This window comes from Terrapene carolina, unplaced genomic scaffold (genome assembly GCF_002925995.2).
Source record: "Terrapene carolina triunguis isolate 2854851 unplaced genomic scaffold, T_m_triunguis-2.0 Scaffold231, whole genome shotgun sequence".
Taxonomy (NCBI): domain Eukaryota; kingdom Metazoa; phylum Chordata; order Testudines; family Emydidae; genus Terrapene; species Terrapene triunguis.
The window spans coordinates 3,105,800-3,129,584 of NW_020664582.1; the positions used below are offsets into that span (position 1 = coordinate 3,105,800).

A 23,785-nucleotide genomic window follows, 5' to 3' on the forward strand; every position below is an offset into this window, starting at 1 on the left:
TTTAGAGTCATTAATAACTCAGAACCATAGGATTTTGAATGCATGGGGATCAGTGTTCTAACTAATAAAACCCAGTAGGGGATACTGGTGGGGATCTGCTACAGACTACCGAATCAAACTGGAGGACAAGATGAGTTTCTCCTTCAGAATTTGTCTCTAATGTGTGGAAAGAAAAATTTGTGGTGGTATGTGGGACTTCAGTTTTGGAGGTATGCTTGAGGTCTCATACAGCTAGAGTTTCTAAAAAGTATACATTTTCTAACACAAACATATTGCACCAACATGAGGTAACTCTAGTTTGGACTTCATTATGACAGATAAAGATGAATCCATCACTGGACTGTAAATTCATGGTTGCCTAGGGACCAGTGATCATGACCTGGTTTATATTCAGTGTGGCCAAACAAAGGACCATTCCAACCAAGTTCACTGGTATTAATTATATTCTATCCTTAAATTTTCTTTTTTTAATTAATTGAATCCCCATATCAGCTTTGCCATTATTTTACATTAAGTGTAAAATCAGTACTAGGCCCAATGTTTCATCAATGAGCTGGAAGTCAGTGTAAAATCACTGCTGATAAAATAAATAAAGATAAAGATTGGTGGAATGATAAGGATGAGGATAGAACAGTCATACAGAACAACATGGATCACTTGGTAAACTGGACCCATTCAAATAAAATGTGTTTATACAGCCCATGCAAAGTTATTCATTAGGAACAAGGAATGTAGTCCTTACCTAGAGAGAATGGTCGACTGTATCCTGGAAAGCAGTGACTCTGGAAAGAAATTGGTTGTCATAGCAACTGAATATGGGATCCCAGTGCAATGCTGTGGCATATATCTATGTATATGGCATTGATGAGACCAATATTGGAATACTGCATCCAGTTCTGGTATCAACATTTTTAAAAAGATGTTCAAAAAGTTAAGATGGTGCAGAAAAAAAACCCACAAAAATGTTCAAGGGCTTGGAAAAATGCCTGGTAGTGGGAGACTTAAAGAGCTCAGTCTGTTTAGCTTATCAAAATGAAGATTGAGTGGTGGCTTGATTACTCTTTTGTAAAAATACTCTTTTGGGGAGAAAATACCAGGTACTAATGGGTTCTTCAGTCTAGCGGAGAAAAGTATAATAAAAACCAGTGGTTGGAAGCTGAAGTGAAATTCACGTTAGAAATTAGTCCCAAATTTTTAACAAACTGCCAAGGGAAGAGGTGGATTTTCCATGTCTCCATGTCCTCAAATCAAGACTGAATACCTTTCTGGAAGATATGCTCTAGCCAAGCACAAGTTATTCGGCTCAATACAGAGATAGCTGGGTGAAATTTAATGACCTGTTTTACGGAAGGTCAGACTAGATGATCTAATGGTCCCTTCTGGCCTTAAACTCTATGAAGTTATACCTGCATGAGCCTTGCAGAGCATTCTTTCTCGTGGTGTCCAATAAATACTGAAGAACAGAATGCACTCCCTGAAAGCAAACTTCTCCCACAGGCTAGGTACTGTATTTTTAATAAGAATTGAGTAGGACCTTCAGCCTTCTCTAGGACACCAAGGATTAGGCTTTGCCTCAGTTTATAGTAGTTGCAGATGTGGAAAGGAGACCAATGACCAAGCAAGTTAGACAATCCTGGAATGCACAGTTCAGTATTACAGTGTTGAAGTGACCTTTATATGTATCTTACGCACACTTTAATTCTGAGCCTAAATGCTTATTTCTAACCACAGAGAAGGGAAAAACTGTACCAAAATCAATCCCATTGAAATGTACATATCACTTTCCATCTTTCCACTTGATTGCTGCTGAACAGTCCAGTTTTGCCTTCGCTGACCTCCCTTGCTCTTTCACTGAACTCACCAGGTACAGCAGTAGAGATTAAAATTGTCCTTTACTTTGTGTTTAGGACTCAGCCATGAGAAATTAAAACTTGCAATGAAAGGCTGTTGGAGATGTTAGTAGTAGTTGGAAAAGAGATTGTTAGAGAAGTTATTAAAGTCCTGAAAAAATTTAGATTGTCTCTTAATATAGGCTGTAGTGAGCAGCTATGGGGGTTTCAGATCCACTGAACAGTACAATTGAGAGAAATGTTCAGCAAAGCAGCTCCTGGTGTTTGAAGAACTTAATTGCTAGGCTGACTGTTGTGTGCCAGTGAGGCATATCTACTACACATTGCCAGTTCCTCCTTGTAGGCAGTGAACTTACTATGCTTTGTGGAGGTGGTTTCTCATTCTTACAGATTTGTTTGTTTAGACAGGCAGAAATGGCACTGGCAAGGTGCATTAGAAATGAGCGAAGCATGAAGAAATTGGAATCTTCTTTCAAAAGAGAACATGCCAAAACATATTTTAAAACAATTAGGATATTTCATTAGCTATCTTCATAATTGGAAGTTGTGTTCAAAACAAGTGTTTGTCGGCAGATTGACCAGAAAACAGGAATTTGGTCAGTGCTAGTGCTGCCTTGGCTGGTGACATCTACTGCTACATGAAATGTTCTCTTTGAAGCTTTTCTTTTGAATTGCAGTTCTTGTTTATCCTTATGCCAACCTCCTCCAGCAGAAGCTAGAGGAAAAGATGAGGTTCCAATCCATAAACAGAAACCAAAAATAAATGGTGCATCTAGATTTTTTTTCCAGCTTAAACAATAGCTCTATATGTTACTTATGAATTTTTGAGTCTGAAGAATTCCATTGAATAATTGCTGCTGATTCTGCTGGAGCAGTCACTTTTTGTAACTTGGAAAGGCTCCAGTACACACTTGAAAAAATGTCAGATGTTGGGATATCAAGGCCAGCTTCCAACCTACATACTTCTGAATTTGAGTACTTACTGCATCGTCCTATTTTAATTCTTACTATTTTTTTACCTGGCTCTCTTTTTCCTCCTCTTCCTGCTTTCTCATAGGAGTCTTCTCATTCTCTCATCCAATTTTTTAATTTTTTCAGCACTAACTGAAAAAAAGCCATGTGTTTGACAGCTTTGTTTATCCGATTTTGAAATACATAGTATGGTAACACTGAAAATTGCTTGATGCTTTATCAATAATTCTTTAAATCTAAAAGTAGCCTTCCAAAGCCCATGAAACAGTTATACAGTATTACTGTATGTTACCTGCGCCTTTTGAACCTCAAGAGTCAGTAAGCCAATAGTCAGTAACTAATTTTGTGTTGCAATTGCATGATCTTTGTCCCTTTCTCTCTGTATTCTACCTAGCATCTTCTTGGTGAAAAGGCTACGCTTTTTAAATACAGAATAACTCTATGTACCTGTTTTAAAACTCATGATCATTCTAGTTAGGAAGGGGAAAGATGTACTAGCTTTCTCCTGTAAAAGCAGACACATGTACATCCATGGATGAATTTGGCCAATTCCATTGCTTTCAACGAATGGGACGAATTTTATTTTATCCTAGAGAACACTTGGGACTAGCTAAATATATAAGTAATATAACAAATATTATAAGCAAAAGTGTGGTTTGATTTTTGGCATATCAATTTTGTTCATTTCTCTTGTGGAAGACGACTTTTTGTTTTTATTGCAAAGTAATATGTTGCATTAACACATTACCAACTGATTTCAGGCCCAAGAGGATGCTGAGAAACTTCGTTCAGTCGTGATGCCTATGGAGAAAGAGATCGCAGTTTTAAAGGAAAAACTAACAGAAGCTGAAGAAAAGATAAAAGAACAGGAGGCTTCAAAGGTGAGGTGAAATTCTAACTATTTTAATCTATATCTGCAGAGAGAATGTGCATCTTGCATTATGGCAGTTTATTGATACAAACAACTGATTGCAAACTTTGCGTCAGATACACAAATAAAGATGTAATGTGAAGTGGGAAATGAACAATTTAAGTGTCTGCCCTTGTCTTGCAAATAAAACTATACTATTTATCTAGACTGTACATATTAAGCTGTGTTTCTATTTTGAGGATCTGGTAACGTGTAAAAATTATTCATGCTTAAAGCTGAGCTCATGTAGTTTAGATGATCAGAAATATCAGTAATAAAGCTCCATATAGGTAGATATAGTCTGTCCTCTCAAGCAATTAGGTGTCACTGCATTATAGGCCATTTAAAGCCACAAAGGAAGTTTTGTAATTGGCAGTGTTTTTAATCTTCTAGAACTGGGGCTTCCCCTCCAGAGGTTGCTAGATTCACTTTCTTAGAATTTTGTTACATCTTACATTGATCTCTTAGCACCAACTTCTAGCATTTTTTCTATAAAGCTTTACTTATCCAAATTTTTTGCTCCATCTATTAGGCTAGAAGACATGTTTAACCCAATTTGCTAAAAAAAAAAATCAGCCAAAGGGAATAAAGAAATGAGCACTATATTGCCACAGATTAGCTGCATTTTGTCTACTGTTTATGGGGAGGGGAAGGTGGCAATTGAAGCATCTGTTTTTCCATCTTAGAAATCAAATATACTGAAATTCCCAAAAGATCCAGAGTATTCAGGAGCTACAAGGAAGGTAAGTAAAGTATTAGCCTGCCTTGCAAACTTACAGTATACATCCATTTAAAAGGCTAATGGATGTCCCTCACATACAGAACAATATACATCTTTTTTTTTTTTTTTTTTCTTGAAGAGGCGGAAAAAGCACACCAGTCTGACTGGCAGACCATACTCATCATTGATTTGTGTTTCTCTTCCTCATCTTCCTCGCAGATTCTTTCCAGTTTACAGGCTTCTCATCCAGAAGATGATTTTTGTTTTTTGAATAGCCCAGATTTTGTCTGGGAATAAGATTCTGCTTTTTCCCTTAGTGCCTCACTCTTGATTTGCATTGTTAGACTGAAGTCAGGGAAAAAGTGAATCCATTCCTCTCCCTCTTATAAATTCTTGTTTTCCAAAGTAGTCAGGACTTTCTTCATAAAGATTATGATAGTAGCATCTGGAATTATTCTTTTCATCCTGTTCTTTTACAAGTATTCAGTAGCTTCTGTCTAAACATAATTGATCATCTACATTATTCAGGATGAGCAATTTTGGTAGCAACTTCATCAATGTTACAGGAATCGGTCTCTCTCCTAGTGGGATACCCACAAAATAGGTACACGAGCCTGAATTTTGTAAAACTTGTAACTGTTTTTTTTTTTTTATGATGGGCTTCATTTTGTAAAGTATTTCCCACCAAAAGAGGTGATAGTTGACACCATTAATGCTGACTTAGATCTTTAATGCTGTTGTTCAGCTCCAACATTTTGTCCATCTAAAGTTCTCGTATTGGATGTTTCAGTCATCCTTCTTGCACCATCAGGAAGGATTGCAGTTTGTCTTGCATAGCAAGTAAGTCCTTGCCAGACATACTTCTCTGACTCTTTGATCCCTTGCCTCCACTTACCTGCCTCACAAATATGTTGAAGTTTTAGTTTTAATTTCATCAATTTCTATTGTTCATAAGGTGCAAAGTATTATTTAGGCGCTAGGTTGGCCTGAGCCTTGCCAGATGGTATATAACGAGTGATCATTTGGTTTTGGTTTTTTGGCCTGTTGAAGTCCCTCAAATCTATCTGGGAGCTCACACAACTGTTTTCCCAAATTTGTATGCTTTTCAGGCAGGAGTCAATCAGTGAGAGCAGTCTCTGTCTCCTGCTTTTCCACCCCTCCCCATGTCAATCTTCCAGGAGTTATATTTCCCACCCCACAGAATGAGTAACCCTTACCAAAGTCAGTGGGAGTTATTTGCATCCTATTGTGCGAAAATGTGGCCCCAACATTTATGGTATGTTGCAGCAGGAAGGTGATCTTGGAACTGTACTTCTGGGCATCTGTCATGACTTCCATGTCATGTCATGGTGTTACATCTAAAGTTGTGGACGATCGGGGTAAGCTCCTGGGAACCCCTCCAGAGTTGTCTGGTAGTTTTGATTTCATGTTGTTGTGTTAGGATGCTATAGTTTTCATAAGAAATCAAAGACTTATGACTGCTTAGTTCATTGTCTGCCATTCTTAGGTACTTTTTACATATGGTCCCACCCTTGGTATCTGCTTGCCTCACAAATCCTGATGAATTTAAACTACAGTTGTAATAATTTATTATTTTAATGGTGTATATGTCATGGTACTAAGCAAACTGTATACCAGACCCGGAACCTTGCTTAACACTGTTTAATATTAAACAGTGACTGGGTTATATTAACACCTTTGACCCATATATTCCACCTATATTAATACAACACGTTTTGTGAGTTAGGGAAGTACAAATTTTTCCCTATTTTGTAGGGTGGGCGGGGGGATATGGAGGCACAGACTAAGTGACCACAAGACCCTTCTCGTATGCCACAGCAGAGAACATAAGAACGACCATACTGAGTCAGACAAAGGTCCATCTAGCCCAGTATCCTGTATTCCAACAGTGGCCAATGCCAGGTGCCCCAGAGGGAATGAACAGAACAGGTAATCATCAAGTGATCCATCCCCTGTCGCCCATTCCCAGCTTCTGGCAAACAGAGGCTAGGGGCATCATCCCTGCCCATCCTGGCTAATAGCCATTGATGGACCTATCCTCCATGAATTTATCAAGTTCTTTTTTGAACCTTGTTATAGTCTTGGCCTTCACAACATCCTCTGGCAAGGAGTTCCACAGGTTGACTGTGTGTTGTGTGAAAAAATACTTCCTTTTGTTTGTTTTAAATCTCCTGCCTATTAATTTTATTTGGTGACCCTAGTTCTTGTGTTATGAGGAATAAATAACACTTCCTTATTTATACTTTCTCCACACCAGTTTTGATTTTATAGACGTCTATCCTATCCTCCCTTAGTCATCTCTTTTCCAAGCTGAAAAGTCCCAGTCTTATTAATCGCTCCTCATATGGAAGACTTTCCATACCCCTAATAATTTTTGTTGCCCTTTTCTGAACCTTTTCCAATTCCAATATATCTTTTTTGAGTTGGGACGACCACATCTGCACGCAGTATTCAAGACATGGATTTATATAGAGGCAATATGATAGTTTCTGTCTTATTATCTATCCCTTTCTTAATGATTCCCAACATTCTGTTCACTTTTATGACTGCTGCTGCACATTGAGTGGATGTTTTCAGAGAACTATCCACAATGACTCCAAGATCATCATTTTATACGTATAGTTGGGATTATGTTTTCCAATGTGCATTACTTTGCATTTACCAACAATGAATTTCATCTGTCATTTTATTGCCCAGTCACCCAGTTTTGTGAGATCCTTTTGTAGTTCTTCGCAGTCTTCTTGGGACTTAACTATCTTGAGTAGTTTTGTATCATCTGCAAATTTTGCCATTCACTATTTACCCCTTTTTCCAGATCATTTATGAATATGTTGAATAGGACTGGGCCCCCAGTATAGACCCCTGGGGGACACCACTATTTACTGCTTTCCATTTATTCCTACCCTTTGTTTCCTATCTTTTAACCAGTTACCAATCCAAGAGAGGACCTTCCCTCTTATCCCATGACAGCTTACTTTGCTTAAGAGCTTTTTGTGAGGGACCTTGTCAAAGGCTTTCTGAAAATCTAAGTACACTATATCCACTGAATCCCCCTTGTCCACATGCTTGTTGACCCCCTCAAAGAATTCTAGTAGATTGGTGAGACATGATTTCCCTTTACAAAAACCATGTTGACTCTTCCCCAACAAATTATGTTCATCTATCTCTGTGTCTGACAATTTTATTCTTTACTAGAGACTCTTGTAGCCATTATTATTTTTATTTCAAAATACGTTCGGAGAACTTGTCCCCTTTTGAATTTCAGCTGTACTGCTGCAGCTATGGACAGTGCGTGGCTTTGGGACCAGATGTAAACGGCAAGATCATGAAAGGTGGCCGCCAGCTGTCCTTTCTGTGTAACTGCAGGATTTTGCCATTGTACTCAATTTCTATTGTCTATATGTAGCAAAGAAGTACAAGCTTTCTAATATGGCTGCATATATTTCTTATTATAGCATTTATATATACTTATATGCACATGTAGCCTTCCGGCTCTTGGCACGCTACCAATATGCCCTTAGCATTATGAATGTAAATGCAGCATAAGATGTTCCAGATCAGTAATATGTTCCTACTCCTGGCTGCCAAAACAGTGTTACTGGAAAGCATTTAAACTGTTAATGATCTGCTTGCTTTTGCTATTTAAGGATAAATTAACTGTCTGGGGATGTCAAAATACAAGGACTCAATACATGATTTTAGTAGGGATACTCTGGAGTCACTGGAGTCAGCATGTAAATACTCAAAGTTGCCATCATGGTTCAGTGCTACCTGCCAAATCTCTAACTATATACTTATGTACTCTGAACATAAATGAGGAACTAGTTTACATAATGATCTAAATATGTATTGTCCTTGCACAATAGATCGTCAGTTATTTGTTATTCCTATAAATAAAGTTGAGCTCATCACCTACACATAATCACAACAGTCAATACAGTAATATATAACAAAAATAAAATCTCTATCATTGTAACCCTAAATTGTTATGTCCCCTCCCCTCCCCCCGCTTCACTTACCTTCCTCAGGTTAAAGAACTGAACCATTACCTGGAAGCTGAGAAGTCATGTAGGACAGATTTAGAGATGTATGTGGCTGTTCTGAATACTCAGAAATCAGTCTTGCAAGAAGATGCTGAGAAATTACGGAAAGAACTTCATGAAGGTAACTACATAACAGCAGTCAGTCTGACTTTTGCCTACGCTAAAGATTTGGAAGACAATGTAGACAAAGCTTTTTCTCTTGGTTTCTTATCTTGGCTTACTGACCAAATATTTTAAACACTAAGGCACTTGAAGTTTCTACCCAACAAATGATTCTAGTACTGTTCCATATATTTGCAGTGGGTGATCCACTTATTTTCACCAAAGAACTTGTCGAACTTGTACTAGGCTCTGATGGTATCACAGCCTTTGCTCTCATTGTTATCCTGATTTTTCTGGTATCCCTGGGTAGAATTATTAGTAACAGTAATATGTGTTTCTAGTAACACAGTATGCCAAGGATTGTTGAAACACAAAAGGGCATGATCCCAACTCTAATCAGCATACACTCTTATGTCAGAGTTTTATGAATAATGGGAAAGGAGGATGTATGCCTACGTGCACATTTGTGCTCATGTGCAACTGCAAATACCATGTAATACCACTAAAAAGGAGTATGAAGAGGCAAATTTTCCTTTGAAATAAATGAACTCCTGAGACAACAGATTGCATTCGTAATTTTGCTTATGGTAAATTCCTATCATTCTTCAGCTTCTGGGCATTGAAATAATAAGAATATTATTGTTAGTAACTCATGCCTCTAACCCTATCAACTCTTGGGACTTTAGAAAGCTTAATATGTTTCAATTATTAAACTCAGATTAATTTATTTTCTGCAGAGTCCTAACAGTTACTTTAATTCCTAAGACTGTCTGGAGAAAAGTAAAATGGTCAACCATTACAATCCAATTAAGAATAACACTTTTTGCTTCCTGAATAGTCTGCCATCTGTTAGACCAAGAGCGACAGCAGCATAACCAATTGAAACATACCTGGCAGAGGGCCAATGACCAGTTCTTGGAGTCTCAGCGTTTGTTGATGAGGGACATGCAACGTATGGAAATCGTTCTGACCTCTGAACAGCTCCGACAAGTTGAAGAACTGAAAAAGAAGGATCAGGTTTCTTGTGTCTTCACTTTATTTATAGTGTGACATTGTTGAGTTAATACGATATAATAGTTATTAAATGTACAATCTGTGGACAGGAGTACACATGATTTTGGCTCTTACATTTTACAAAGTATAGCCTAAATTATTAGTTACACCTTCTAAGAAATTATTAAAAGGTTCTGTCTAAGTTTCTGAAAAACTGATAGATAAATACTGGCATACCAGTATACGGGTATAGTTGTGTGGCAATGCTGCCAAGTTCATTACATGGAAATGTAAGAGTGGCTAGAGATTAAGCTTGGAAGTCACCTCCAGTATCCAAGGCCTGGGTCAAGGAAATTGGAATGGCAAGTTTTGACTGCCTTGTATTTTTTGTAAACAGTGATTGGCCCCTGAATAAATTAAAGGGACTTGGTTGCAAGTGCTACTAGAAAGAAAGGTTAAATTGTGTGCTTCAAGATGTGTGCTTCAAGATCACAATTTAAAAAAAATAAACATTCCTTGATGTTTGTCATCTTGTATGGTTTCTTTGCATTTTTCAATGTGCCTAAGGCAGTTAATTTCATCTAGTTTTGTTCTGATTTCCATGCTTTTGTTAATGGAGTTGGGACCATTCAGTGTGTACAGGCATGTTGCTAGCAAGTTCCATAGGATAACCAGCTTAAGCAGTTTTGGGTTTTTACCTGTTTCATCGTACTTGACATAAGAAGGGAAGTAAATAAGCAATTCCTTTTGGAACAAAGCTCACTGTGGATCCATGAATCAGCCACCAGTAGTGAGAGAGGTATATGGTGCCACATTGAGCTAAAGTAGAAGCTTTCTCTTGTAAAAGTGATATTTGTTTTTCTCCCATCAGTGACCTTCCCAGTTACCTTCCCTCTGCAGTTTGATTTATTAGGGGAGTTCATGTGATGACCACCAAGTTCAAATTCCAGTGGAATAAGCCAGAAATGAATCCTGTTTAAATGCTTTTTTGTTTACAACTTGCTTCTAGGAAGACGATGAACAGCAGCGACTTAGCAAAGGGAAGAAACAGAAACAGCAAGATCCAGATGATGAAACAAAAGTAGTATGCTCTCTAACCCATGAAGAATCCCTTACGCAGTTCCTTAATGAAGAGGTAAAACAAATGAGTAGTTCAAAACAACTTTGTATAGTATGCGTTTCCCAAGGTGTTCAGTAAGCACCCTTGATAAGTATGTATTTGTTTATCCGCTGCTGGCTATAATTCCTACTAAATGGTGACTATTTTTGAATAGCATTTGTTTGAATAAATACTGAACTACGACTCTTCCAATGGATAAGCTTTTTAGAATTATAACTTTTTGTATTTTCAGTATAACAGAACTGTATTACATTATTAAAATTAGAAAGTGTGCCTCATAACCTGTACTTTTGACCACCCTCTGTCTAAGCCTTCTGCATTAAAAACCAGCAAAATTATGACATACGAGATTTTCCTCTCTCTGTCATGCTAACTGGTACCTGGTGAATTTCATGCTAATTTTGTATCAATCCAATTAGTCTTTGGCCATAAACTAATAATTGAGACAGATCTTCAGCTGGTGTAAAATGTCATGGCTCCATTAACTTCAGTTGAGCTACAACAATTTTCTCAAGTTGAGGATCTGTTCCCATGTTTTTAGCAGCCAAAGGGAAGCTGCTCTATCCAATCCAGAAGCTAGGACTCTGCACTGAAGTTTCGTTGCGTCTTCTTGAGCTGGGTATCCCAGTATTAAGTAGCCCCTGTTAGAACTGCCAAAGAAGAGAGATACCATTGACAACAATCCGTTTTTTTTGGTGTATACTGTGTAAATTATACTATTACTGTGCATTTTGTGAAGAGTGAAATAATATTTGAAATTGCCTCAATTGTTCATTTGTGAAAAGCAAGTAAAATTGAATACACAACTTGAAATTTAGAAACAATATAAAACTTGGCTAGTTGAAATGCATTTTTTCTTTGTGTTCCTTTAGTCTCTCTAATGATTCCCTGACCATTCATTTTTTTGGATGTGCAGCTTAGTAGGGATACATTTTTGTTTTAAAAAAAACCTTTGTTCCATGCTGTGTAAGCTTATATGTAAGCCCTGAAAAATAGATTTGGGACTTTGCATGGCCTTGCACATGCTTTGAGAGAACATAGGCCTGAGAATTTTGAGAGAGAGAGAGAGAGAGAGAGAGAGAGTTTAATATACCTTTACAGTGTTTAACAATCTGCTGATTTGATAACCATATACAAAATGTAAAATACACATCCCAAACTAGTCTAAAATGCAGACAGACGTTCCAGACCTTTCTGCCATGCAAAACACCCGGGGCTGTCATAATGAAGTCACAGTCATCTTTCTTTTTTAAATTGTCAGTAGTATTTGATAATTTGCACTTTTTCCATCACAGAAGTATTGCTATTCACCAGCAGTTCAGTAGCCCTTTTTGCTGTTAATAAACTTGTTTTTAAAATAATTAAAAATAAACATATATATATATATATATATATATATAAATGTACTTTAAAGAATTGACTTTAAACTACAAAATTATCAAATTCACTTTGCCTTAAACCAAATTATGAATAAACACTGCAGTGCACACATGGTTTGGGATCATTACTGTTCTCAGATTACTTGCAAGGCCTAGATTTGATGTGATGAGTTAAGGATAAAAAGATTTAAATTTGAATTTCCTTGTCTTGGTCGGTCTAAAATTGAATGCAGGTCCTCAATCTACTTTCCCCCTTGTGTGCTGGCTTGAATGCATTTCTCTATTGGATGCTACAAGGCATGGGTTCTAGAAGACTGTTTAGTAAGAGAAAGAGTCAGTGATTTTTTTCAGTTTCTTCAAATGGTGTAATGATGCCTTGGAATTGGTTGAGAAATCAACTACAACCTAATCATTGAGACTTAGCTTTTCCCACATCTTCCAATAAGAGTGCTAGCTTTCACAGTCTTTTGTTTTATACACTGTACAGCAAGCCATTAGCATTTGTGTGCCCCAATTAAAGAATCTGGGAACCAGTGAAAAGAACATTCAGTCTATGAACACTTTATTTTAATTTAATTCCCTGGGACACAATATTTGCTACTGCTTTTTTTTTTTTTTAAACAGCTGCATTTATTTAGCATTAGCAGTCATGCCTGCTGGAATATCTTAAATATTTTATGCTCTGAGTAGAGAGTATGGCTTGCTTGGATATATACAGAAGGTAATGACTCCTACAAATCAGTCATGTCATTCACACAATTTGATATACTTCAGCTGTAAGCTCTCTTCTATAGAACATTTAATAGGATTTACAAGTCATGGATCATTTGCTTGTGTGCACAAACTGTAGCATCAGCCTAGTTACCTTCTCTGTATCTTTTTAAAATGACATGTAACCTACACAGAATTCCACCTCTTGGTTACAGCGTAAACTCTTTAGGCATGCTTTTTAGGCATATCATCCTCCATCCATTTTAAGCATGTGTTGTGTTGCATTTCCTACAAAATGTAACGTAAAAAAGGAAGCTGCTATTTTTCAGGAAGTCTTAGACAAGCTTTAAATAATGAATCAATACATGCAAAAAAAGCCAGCATTCGACTTTTTTTTTTTTTTTTAAATGTGTGACATGTAAATTCTATCGAAGGTTTTCTCTATTGCAAGGGTCCTTGCAGAAAAATACTAAACAATGTTATTAGTCAGATTAAAGTGTTTTAGCTTTACTCTCTTGGATGATTATTCAAAATGGAATTTTAAAAAACATTTAAAAAGAAAGATATTCTTCAACATCGATCAGTAAAAACAACTGTCTGTTAGAAGTTCTCCAAAAACTTGCATATTGGGATGCAGTTTACTGTCAAACAGACTTTTCTCTTGATCAGAATTTGAGCCTTATCCAGAAGTTTGTTTTTTAGAGATTCTTTGTTTTAAAAATACGTACCATTGTTGCATTACAACTTTAAGAATACTACTGATTAATTTTGTGTTTAAAAATGTGGTGATAAAATGCTTTCCTCTAATAGTTGTAATAACATTACGGTAATTTACATCCTGACCACTCCTGCCTAGTTTTATGTTAACAGCATGAGCAGAATACTTCAAGCCTAACACATGGACTTGAGTCTCTACAACATAATTCATGCTATGGCATATTTTGTTCCATAATAGTAGTGCCTACCATGCCCATTTTATTTAAGAAGCTGTTGAGTTTCCATCAATAACTTCATTTCAGATTTGCATTAGAGCTAAAGCTTGCATGTTACAAATTCTGTTCAGATACAGATTTTTTTTAATCAGAATTTGAATTAAATGACAGTGGTTAGATCTACTTATTTACACAGTGTCTTCTATTCAGTTCCTCAAAATAGGAAAGAATGAGAGTCACTCCATGGACGGTTCTGAAAAATTACTGCTCTGTATCTGCACACATGTACCTTTGCCTTAAGGGTTACTGACTAAAAACCCAATTTAGATAGGTACACTTTATACTGAACCCTGAATACTACCAAAAGTCAGCCTTTTACAGACTGTTAGAAGGAACAAGTTCCTCCATTTAGACAGCCCACTTGGCAACCCTAGAAAGAGCCATTTCTGGAACAGACACCAAGAACACCTAGAAGAATTTAGACTGAATGATGAAATGCTATTTGCTTTACATCTCTAAATTAAAAGCAGAAATCATCAAAATGTTGGAAAATATTTTTGAAAACAGCATTGTAATTCTAGGTTTTGTGATTAAGAGAATACATACACAGACTCCCAACTCTAAGGAGTAGATCAGAGAATAAAGCTAACATGGCTTGTAGAGATGTTAGAATCCTCAGTGCATGCACACATTTAATTCCACCCTTATTCAATTTTCCAGTTTACTTTATGTATGCATATATTTATATACGTTGCAGTAGTTTAAGAAGAGAAGCATGTTCTTTAATTAAAATCTCACAAAAATATTGAGCAAGGAGGACAAAGGGATATTTTGTATAAGACAAGCAAAGGGGGAAAAAACATACACCTGTTGTTATACAGTTGACTTCAGTTCATAATCATTCACAATAATTGTTTTAAATGTTAGTGATGTTGATATCAAGCCCAGTTTTGCTCTAGAAAAGGAGATGTTTATGCTAGCTGGCAGTGGAATTTTGCTTTCACTAATAAGCAGAATTTTGTAAATAATCAATATGGTACTACGTTGTGTAGCTTGTTTTTCACTGCTAAGTGAGCTGGCAGGGAGGTGCACTTCCTAGGGAAGTGGAGCTCTGTTAGCAGAACAATGTTGGGAAAACTCTGTAGCTACGTATACCATTTGGTTCTGAATCTTTACTCTTCACTCTTAATTTCAGCTGTCACAAATGTTCTCACCAAAGCTAATTTAAATCAGTAGCTATCATGTCAGATGTTTGGCGCCCAGTATTCGATTTGTTTTGCTGTTACTTCCAGTGCAAAGACAGGAATTTGGCTTACCTTCTCTTTTTTTCAATTTCAGATACATTTAAATAGTGCTCATGGATCAGTCCATTCATTAGACACAGACTTGTTATTATCTTCTGGTGAGTCTTTCAATAAATCAGACAATGATCTGTTTAAAGATGGACTTCGGAGAGCACAGTCTACAGACAGCCTGGGGACATCGGGATCTTTACAGTCCAAAACTTTAGGATACAACCACAAAGCAAAATCTGCTGGGAATCTGGATGAATCTGATTTTGGACCACTAGTTGGAGCAGATTCAGTGTCTGAGAACTTTGATACTGCCTCCCTTGGGTCTCTGCAAATGCCAAGTGGATTCATGTTAACCAAAGATCAGGAAAAAGCAATCAAAGCAATGACACCAGAGCAAGAGGAGACTGCATCCCTTCTCTCCAGCGTTACACAGGTTGTAGAGAGTGCTTATGTGTCTCCTAGTGGTTACCGCTTAGTTAGTGAGACAGAATGGAATCTGCTTCAGAAGGAGGTAAGTAGTCTCTTTTGTCTTCCCTTCTCAGTATAGCTTCTGTGTTCAGTGCTTCTGAATTGCTCTGGAGCAGTAGTATTTAATCCAGCAGCTACAAAGGAACTGGAGAAGGAAATTGACTAGCTTCATGTGATCCCGGTTAGTTTCCATTTGAAGATAGTCCTGTGCATCAAGCGTGCTTGATGTAGATGGAGACTCCCCTGAGTAGGAACAGTCAGAGTCAACTTTCTTTTTCATGAAACCCTGAAGTGTATTACACTAGGAAGGGCTGCAGAGGGGATCTGATTTAGGAATCTGACTGTTGCTTCAAAGGTGGTTTTGACCTTGCAGTAAGGGAAAAGATATAGAGAAAAGATGAGTAATGAAAAGGAGAGAAGAAAATATAAAGCACCTGTGAGATGTGGGAGTGGGGAGAGCCAAATGTGGTGCAGGACAGGATGAAGAAGTCTAACAGGAAACAGTGGTGGGCCTAACACTGATCCACTTATCCACCAAGGGTTATGCAGGAAACAAAGTTTAGAGATGAGTGACCAAAATGGTTGTAGCCAGTTAGGCTACAATATAATCAACTTCAGACATTTTTCAGGGACTTGCCCCTGTAAGGAACAGATTTCCCTGGACCCCATGCAGCAGATTGAAATTGACACATTACAGTTCTAGTTAGTTTCATTGTGAGCTGACCAAGGCAAGTGCCACTTTGGGGAGTTCTATCTGTCAGTTCCTTTAATAACTGTATATGGTGACAAATTCAAAGCCCAGGCTCGTTCTCCCGTCAAGGAATGCAGTTGTGCTCAGCAGCTATGCCCACCAGCTCCACATAGACTAAAATGTAAAGGAAGGGGGGGGGGGGGGGGCTAAGAAGAAACTCTAAAATGGAGGAAATGGGAGAGAATAAAGTGGAAGAAAGGAAGGTAAAAATGCAAGTACAAAAAGGGGAGAAGAAAAGGCAGGACCGAAGCAAACACAGGAGGAAGGATTGCCAGGAGTGAAGAGATGAATGAATAAAGCAATTATCCTTTCCTTGTGGTGTAGAGGGAGACCCTACATTATAATGATTTCATGGATGAATCCAGTCCTCTATAGCCTTCTGAACATATTCTTGCTCCCTTGGCATTTGGATGACATTTTACTCCAGCCCTTTCTTGGAATTCTGAGAGAAATACTGTTTCCACTTAATTCTGGAGGCAGGAATATAATCCACAGTTCAGGCAGCTATGAATACAGCTCTGGGTGGGTGGTGAGGAGAGTGAGAAATACATATGAGATTCCAATTCACAGCACTGACTTGTAGCTATTGCTTTGATAAAACACTAGTCTGAATCCCTAATAAAACCATTAAAATGTAAAAATGGCAACATAGGATACTGAACTAGATGGACCTCTATCTGACATTGAGCAGTAACAGGTGCAGCAGAGGAAGGTGACAGAAACCCCCCTAATTAAAGCTGGCTGGATGTCATAGCAAAAAGTGGGGAAAGTTATTGGAGGGGGGGAAGGAAATCACAAATTTACAAGAAAAATGCCAAAAGTGTTGTATTCTTTTGGAAAAAATATGTATTTTGCAATTTTTTTTAAGCCATTCAGAAAATAGGACATTCTCCATACTTCACCTTGCTGGACATATATAGAGCCAAGCCTGTTAAAAAACATGAAGGAGCCTTGACTGATAGTGTTTTGCTGAGAGTTACAACGACCACATGTGGAATCTTGGCCCCACTGAAGTCAATGGCAAAGCTCCCATGAACTTCTTCAGTGTCAGGATGTTGTCTTGCTATGAAAGCGCCCTAAAAATCATGGGGTCAGATCCTCACCTGGCGTAAATTGGTGTAACTCCATCAAGGGTGCTATGGTAATTTACACCAGCTGGGAATCTTGCCTGTATTATTTTTTATGAAAAACTTGGAATTATGGTATCTGTTCATAGGGGAAGTTTCTTCCTGACCACAGGCTTATGCCCAGAAAGATAAGTGTTTATACTTCTTACAATTTTTGTAAAATAAAAAAAAATTGATATTATTCTTATCCATGTAAAAATTTAATTTTTTTAAATCCTGCTAAGCTTTTGGCCTCAGTGCTACCTGGTGGAAGTGTGTTTCACAGGTTAACTATGCAAGTGGTTTTTTTTAGTTGTCTCTTGTTTTTATTGACTTACTCTTACATAACATCAGGGATAATCAGTGTTCCTATTTCATTCTCTACCATTCTTTATCTTTTATATCTCTTTCACATCCCCTCTTATTAGTCTCGTTTCTAAGCTTAACAGTCCCTGTCTTTGTGATCTCCATGTCGAAGTCTTTCCATCTCTAACCATTTAGATCACTTGTCTTTGGGTCCTTTCTGTTTATATTGCTCTTTAGGCATAAAATAATTTAATCCTGCTGCTACATGACTTCTGCTCCTGTCTCTTCCAGAAATTTTCCACACCCATAGCTCTTATCTGCAGCAACATTCTATGATTGCACAACATGAGTGAGTCTATATATCACTCAGACATTCCTTTTAAAGTCTTTATGGCAAGTAATATCTTTGTGTCCTCCAGGTGCAGAATGCAGGAAACAAGCTGGGAAGACGCTGTGATATGTGTTCGAATTATGAGAAGCAGTTACAGGGAATCCAGATTCAGGAGGCCGAGACAAGAGATCAGGTAAGGGTTTTTTTCCCGGGCTAGCTGTAGAAACGGCCAAGAATGTAGCTATTAACTATCTGCCATTTTATCTTATTTACTTTATTTTCAGGGATTTTAGTTAAGCTACTTCGAATTCTGGGAAGCTCATGCCAATTTAGTGCTGTAATCCAATTTGCTGCAATTTGTGTATGAAATCATGCATGCTTGCATATGCATACTACTTAGATATTTGCCAAGTAGTATGCCACATTACTTAGTACTACGCTATCATGCAATGAAAGACCCTGTGTTCTACCAAAAAGTAAAAATGCATTATGCAGTCATCCTGAATGAAATATCCTTGTAATGATTTTTTGGGCTGAACTGAATAATTCCTTAAGTGCTTTTCACTTTATAAATTCTATTGTATTTACTGACACCATGAGAACTGCTGCAGCAAAGGCAAAAGTAGATTATATGTAACTTTTGTGCCAACAGCATAAAATAATTCTAAAGCATCTATAATGAGTCCCCCCTGCCTGTGCACTGAAGAATTTTTAAGCCTTCAACCCTTCCCTCTGACTTCATTCCGGGTCTGAATGACACCCTTTAATGATTCTGAAGACTGAATCTTTTTCTTATCCTGAGTAGTAGAGATCCACTGGAATATAGCTTTCTATATTCCATTATGGATCTAATCAATAAGGCATGCTGTTTTGCAGAAAAACAGCAAAGGAACTCTTGTGACTCTCAATTCTAAATTCAGAATGTTTTTACATTACATTCATGTTTTGGGGAAACAGATTTGCCCTTTAAAGAAAGGTTGCTTCCAATCTTTTGGTCTAACCATATAGGTGAAAAAGCTGCAGGTGATGCTGAGGCAGGCTAATGACCAGCTGGAAAAAACAATGAAAGATAAACAGGAGCTGGAAGATTACATGAAGCAAAGCAGTGAAGACTCTGCTACTCAGGTAAAAAAAAAAAAAAAAAGCTTCACTGTAGCAAAGAAGTGGATTCTTCAAAAGGAATGTTTTTGTATTCCAGTTCTTAATTTTCAAATAGTCGTCTTAATTGTGAGGATCTGCGCAGACTCCCTACTCTAGGAGCTACTCAAATGAAAATGTCCAGGATTGCTTTTACTACAGAGTACTGATACCTTGTCAGGATGATCTTATACAAGCATCTGGCATATATCTGTATCTCCTCTGTTGCCCATATTAGATTTAATGTTACTTCTGTGAGTTCACTTAGTTATCGCTGCCTTCTTTCCGTCACCCCCCTTGTTCTTGAAGCATTTTGTTAGTCCTTCTAAAGCCATGTTAATTCAACATTCAGGTTATATTTCACAAACTGGGTGCCAAAAAGTCAGCTGTCACTTTAAGTTTACTTGCAAAATGAACTTGTTTTGTTATCAGATTTTGGACCATAAAATATAGATTTCTTCTTTCAGCAAAGGCTTTTTAATACATCAATAAGATGCAACTGTTACAAGCTTATCAAATATTCTATTCAAGAGGGGGCTTGAAAGCCATTCCACTAGGGATGTGGCTGCTTCTTTGACGTAAGGGGTGTGTGTGTGTGTATGTGTGTGTGTATGTGTATGTGTGTATGTATGTATATATATATATATATATACATACACACACACACTTTTTTTGCAGATACCTAGAATTCCCTTTGTACCTTTAATAAGTAGTACTTTCTAGACTCTGGAGCACCGTGGGGTGCAGGTGACCTAGCATTGGTCGCTTGCAAAAATTTATTTTAGATGAGATCCTTGACCCAATGAGTAGCATTTAAGTCTCTTAAGAGTAGGGAGTCATTGTAGAAGATCCAAAAAATAAGAATGTAAGGTTCTGTGCACCTAGCCTTTTCTAAATCTCTTTTGTGGATATACACTTCCAGCTAGATTCACAGAGAAACTTAGGCGTGGTGACACTGGGCGTTGCCACATCTAACTTATAGGCGCCTAGAAAGTCAGTGTGATTCACAAAGCCTGAGTTCAGCGCCTGAGCTCCCTGCGTAATGAATGGGGGGAGATGGACACCTCAGAATGGGATTCACAAAAGCCAGCATGCTAGATAGCTCCTCACCTAAGCTAGCCAATGGGAGATGCCAAGCCAAGGGATGTCTGCTAAGCCCCACCCCTCTCTTGGAGAGAAGCACCTAAGTTCAAGGTAGAGGGGGGTGCCTCCCTCTGTTTGGGATTCTCAGCTGCAAACCCTCTCTTAGCATTAGGTGCCTATGCCGTTTTTGCACAGAGGAGTACCCATGTGAGTACCCTAACCACCAGGCTAAAAGCTATGAGGGAGATTTTTCCCACCTCTTGGAAATTTAGTGTAAGCTTATCTGTGGGGCTTGATCCAGTAGGCAAGTTCTGAGCGTGCTTACTCTATCGGGCCCCACAAGTGAGTTGGGCAGAGGAACACCTATCGTCCCCTAGTTTGTGCATCGCACTGGGCTTTGGTGTCCAGACGGCTCAGAGACAGAAACATAGGCGCTGAGGAACTTTTACTGCAAAAATGGAGGTGCTCAGTGAGTTTAAGCACCTACAAGGCTCAGAGGCAGCTGAGCAAGAGTTTTGTGAATCCCAGTGGGGCCTGAGTCTGGGTTTTAGGAGCATAAGTCCTTTTGTGAATCTAGCCCATCATACCATTTAACCTTATCAGCACTTGACAGGTAGCTAATGCAATTGAGAAGGAGACACCCATTTAATGCTTATCTGTTTGGGCAGGGAATGACTATAGTTGATCAGAATACACACCTGTCTCTTCTGATTCTTACCATGAGAACCTGAATTGGGAAGTTTTCAGTCTGAAACTCCCCATTCATTATTTTTGCTCTATTTGTACAGCCCCTAGCACAATCGGGACTTGGTCTCTGATGGATTCTTAGGTGCTATCACAATACAAATAGTAATAGTAGTAAAATGGTCAATAAGGCTGGTATTTATAGACTTTTTAAACTTTTTTCTGTGCCTGTAATGTACAGTACTGTAAACTCAGGGCCGCAGACCTGTTGATTTCTGTGGTACAATAATGGAGAAACAAAGTGTGCATAATTTTGGGTGCTATTTCCCTGGAATCAATCAGATTTTTTTTTTTATGTTTTATCCTACTAATAAAACGACAACCAGTGGACAAAGTCGTCTGGGCATGGAATTAAATTTAGATAGTTTGTACTCTGGCTTTCAGTACAGTTCACTCTATGTTTAAGGGAATATCAAACCTAAATAATGAGCATTTTTTCTTTACAAGCCATGGAATAAGATTTTATTTTATAGTCAGAATTCTGAATCTCTTATTTTATATTTCAAAAAGTACTGCATTTCCACTGAAAACATTTTTTTTTTTTTTTTTTTTTTTAAAGAAAGCATTATCTTTCTAACCTGGAAAAATAGATCTGTTTTTTTCTGCCTTAATTGGCTCTGAAGTATCTACATTTGGGTATGATCAGAATTAACTACTATTTCAATGTTAGTTTTCAGTAGAATTAATATACTATTTGTAAAAAAACACATCTTAATTCTGTCTGTATGAGTTAGAGTATCTCTTTCAAATAATGAGCGTGTGATGCATGAGCCAATAAAACAAAACCTGGTCTGAATGAATAGAAAGCTGTAATATCTGAAGTACATGTGAGGGTTGAAAAGTGGGAATGGATGGATATTCAATACTCTCTCAAAACCTGCTTAATCTGTTTCAGACACGTAACTAGATCTTTCTTTGTTTTTGGTTTTTGGAAGATATCTTCACTTATTGTTAGATCTCAGGAGTCTGAGACCTTACTCAGTGAATTACAGCAGGCATTTTCCCAAGCAAAGAGAAGTGTTCAGGAGCAAATGGTAAAGAAACTTCACTTTTAAATACCTTTTCAATAATATTGTATGCTCAATATTGCGGATACACTATTTTTAAACACGTAAATGAAAATTAATGGGTGTGTTTGTTTATCTTGCTGTCTAACCCTGTCAACCATGCATTTAACATAAGGATATTTATGAATCCTGTAGTGCTGAACCTGAAGCAGTTTGTAATGTCACGGTCTGCACACTTCTCTCACCAAGGTCTCTTCCATACTTGCGCAGATCATCCCCCCACTGACACTTGTCTTCACCACCATTGCAAAAAGCTGCTGTGGTTGAAGCTCTTCTGGGAGAAGTTCTGGCTCAGGAGTCTCTGGTCTCTCATTCTCCCCGGCACAGGAAAGCCCAGGAATTTAGGTTTCTGATGTGGTGGAGCCAGGGGCCGCCTCCTCCTACTTGCCTTTTGGCTGATGAATGGATCTTGCTCCCTGTTGCTCTCAGCACTTGTAAGGAGGAAAGACCCACAACCCTGCAGCAGCATGGTGAAGCTTCTTTTCCAGAAAGAGACCAAGTTTGGTCTTTAAATATAGCCACCTTACCTGTGTCTCATACCTTTTTGTGTGTGTACATATATGTTTAAAAAAAATTGAAGTTGCAAAGTCAAGCACTCAGAAGTTAGGAAATGCCAGAATTCAGGTTGCATGTGCAACCTTAATTTGGCCCCCTTATGTGTACTCATTACGATAGTCTCTAATTACATGATCTCATACTACTTTTTCCACAGGACCCCAGCTTCCTTCAATGCACAGAATGGATGGTGCTCATTTAATAAGCAGCTGTTTAATATTTTGTGCACTCTTTGTTGTGGTGTGTGGTACCCAGCCTTATTTACTGCACACTATTCACTCCCTGCTCTGAAGGTAAAAATAATAATTTCCTCCTGGGCTTTTCTATGACGCTAATCACTTATAGGATCCGAGTGCTTCACCGACATTAAAGAATTTATTTTCACAACACTCCTGATGAAGGGGTATTAGCCCAATTTTACAGATGGGAAACTGTGACACAGAGATTAAGATCCAAAAATTCCACTAACTTTCAGTGGAGATTGTTTGGAGATGCCTAAGGCCCGTTTTTTTTCCTTCAGAGCATAGCATTATATGACACTTTATATGTTCGAGCAAGCTGCCGTGACATCACAGTTGCAGCTGTGAGTGCTCATCACTTGTGCAAATCAGACTCTAGGGTCTCAAGTCAGGCACCAAGAAATTGAAGAACACGTTCGTGCCCACCTGTGAAAACTTCGGCATGAGAGATGTGTGTGGCATCACATAGGAAGTCTGTGACAGAAGCAGGGATAGAACCCAATTCCACAGGGCATCATTCAGCTGCCTTAACCATGAGACCATCCTTTCTCTTCATGCAGTCCCCTGCCTCAATCCTGCCTAGCTTCCTCAGCAAATGAAGCAGAGGTCTTCCAGATGAGTCTCCTTTGCTAACAACCCTGATTTATCTCCAGAGCAATGAATGAGACAGGGGTCCTGTAAGAAAAACACTGTATATTATCATGTAACTAGATGGTATCATAATTTGTCCCACTTGTGCATATACATTGAGGTTGCACAAGCAACCGAAATTCTAACATTTCCTACCTTTTGAGTGCTTGGCTTTGCAACTTGATTGTTCTTCTAATATATAACTTCCTATTTTTAAAAAAAGCAAATAAAATAACAATTTCCATCATGTGGCTCATAGCGACACAACATATTCAAAGACGGAACTTGGTCTCGGTTATTTATATAATTAATTAGGTAG

General features: G+C 38.0%; 1 protein-coding gene across 2 annotated transcripts in view; it reads left to right on the top strand.

Annotated features, from left to right (window-relative positions):
* The window catches only part of RABEP1 (rabaptin, RAB GTPase binding effector protein 1), a 73,898-nt gene that overhangs the window by 36,097 nt on the left and 14,016 nt on the right, over positions 1-23,785 (top strand). The window contains exons 5-13 of one of the 2 annotated variants that reach the window (XM_024207660.2): positions 3,584-3,703; positions 4,419-4,475; positions 8,503-8,638; positions 9,458-9,636; positions 10,622-10,747; positions 15,093-15,560; positions 18,100-18,204; positions 19,020-19,136; positions 21,911-22,009. In XM_024207660.2, the coding sequence (XP_024063428.1) occupies positions 3,584-3,703; positions 4,419-4,475; positions 8,503-8,638; positions 9,458-9,636; positions 10,622-10,747; positions 15,093-15,560; positions 18,100-18,204; positions 19,020-19,136; positions 21,911-22,009 (1,407 nt within the window). The remainder of the gene's footprint in view (positions 1-3,583; positions 3,704-4,418; positions 4,476-8,502; positions 8,639-9,457; positions 9,637-10,621; positions 10,748-15,092; positions 15,561-18,099; positions 18,205-19,019; positions 19,137-21,910; positions 22,010-23,785) is intronic. The other variant, XM_024207661.2, reaches the window with a different exon arrangement.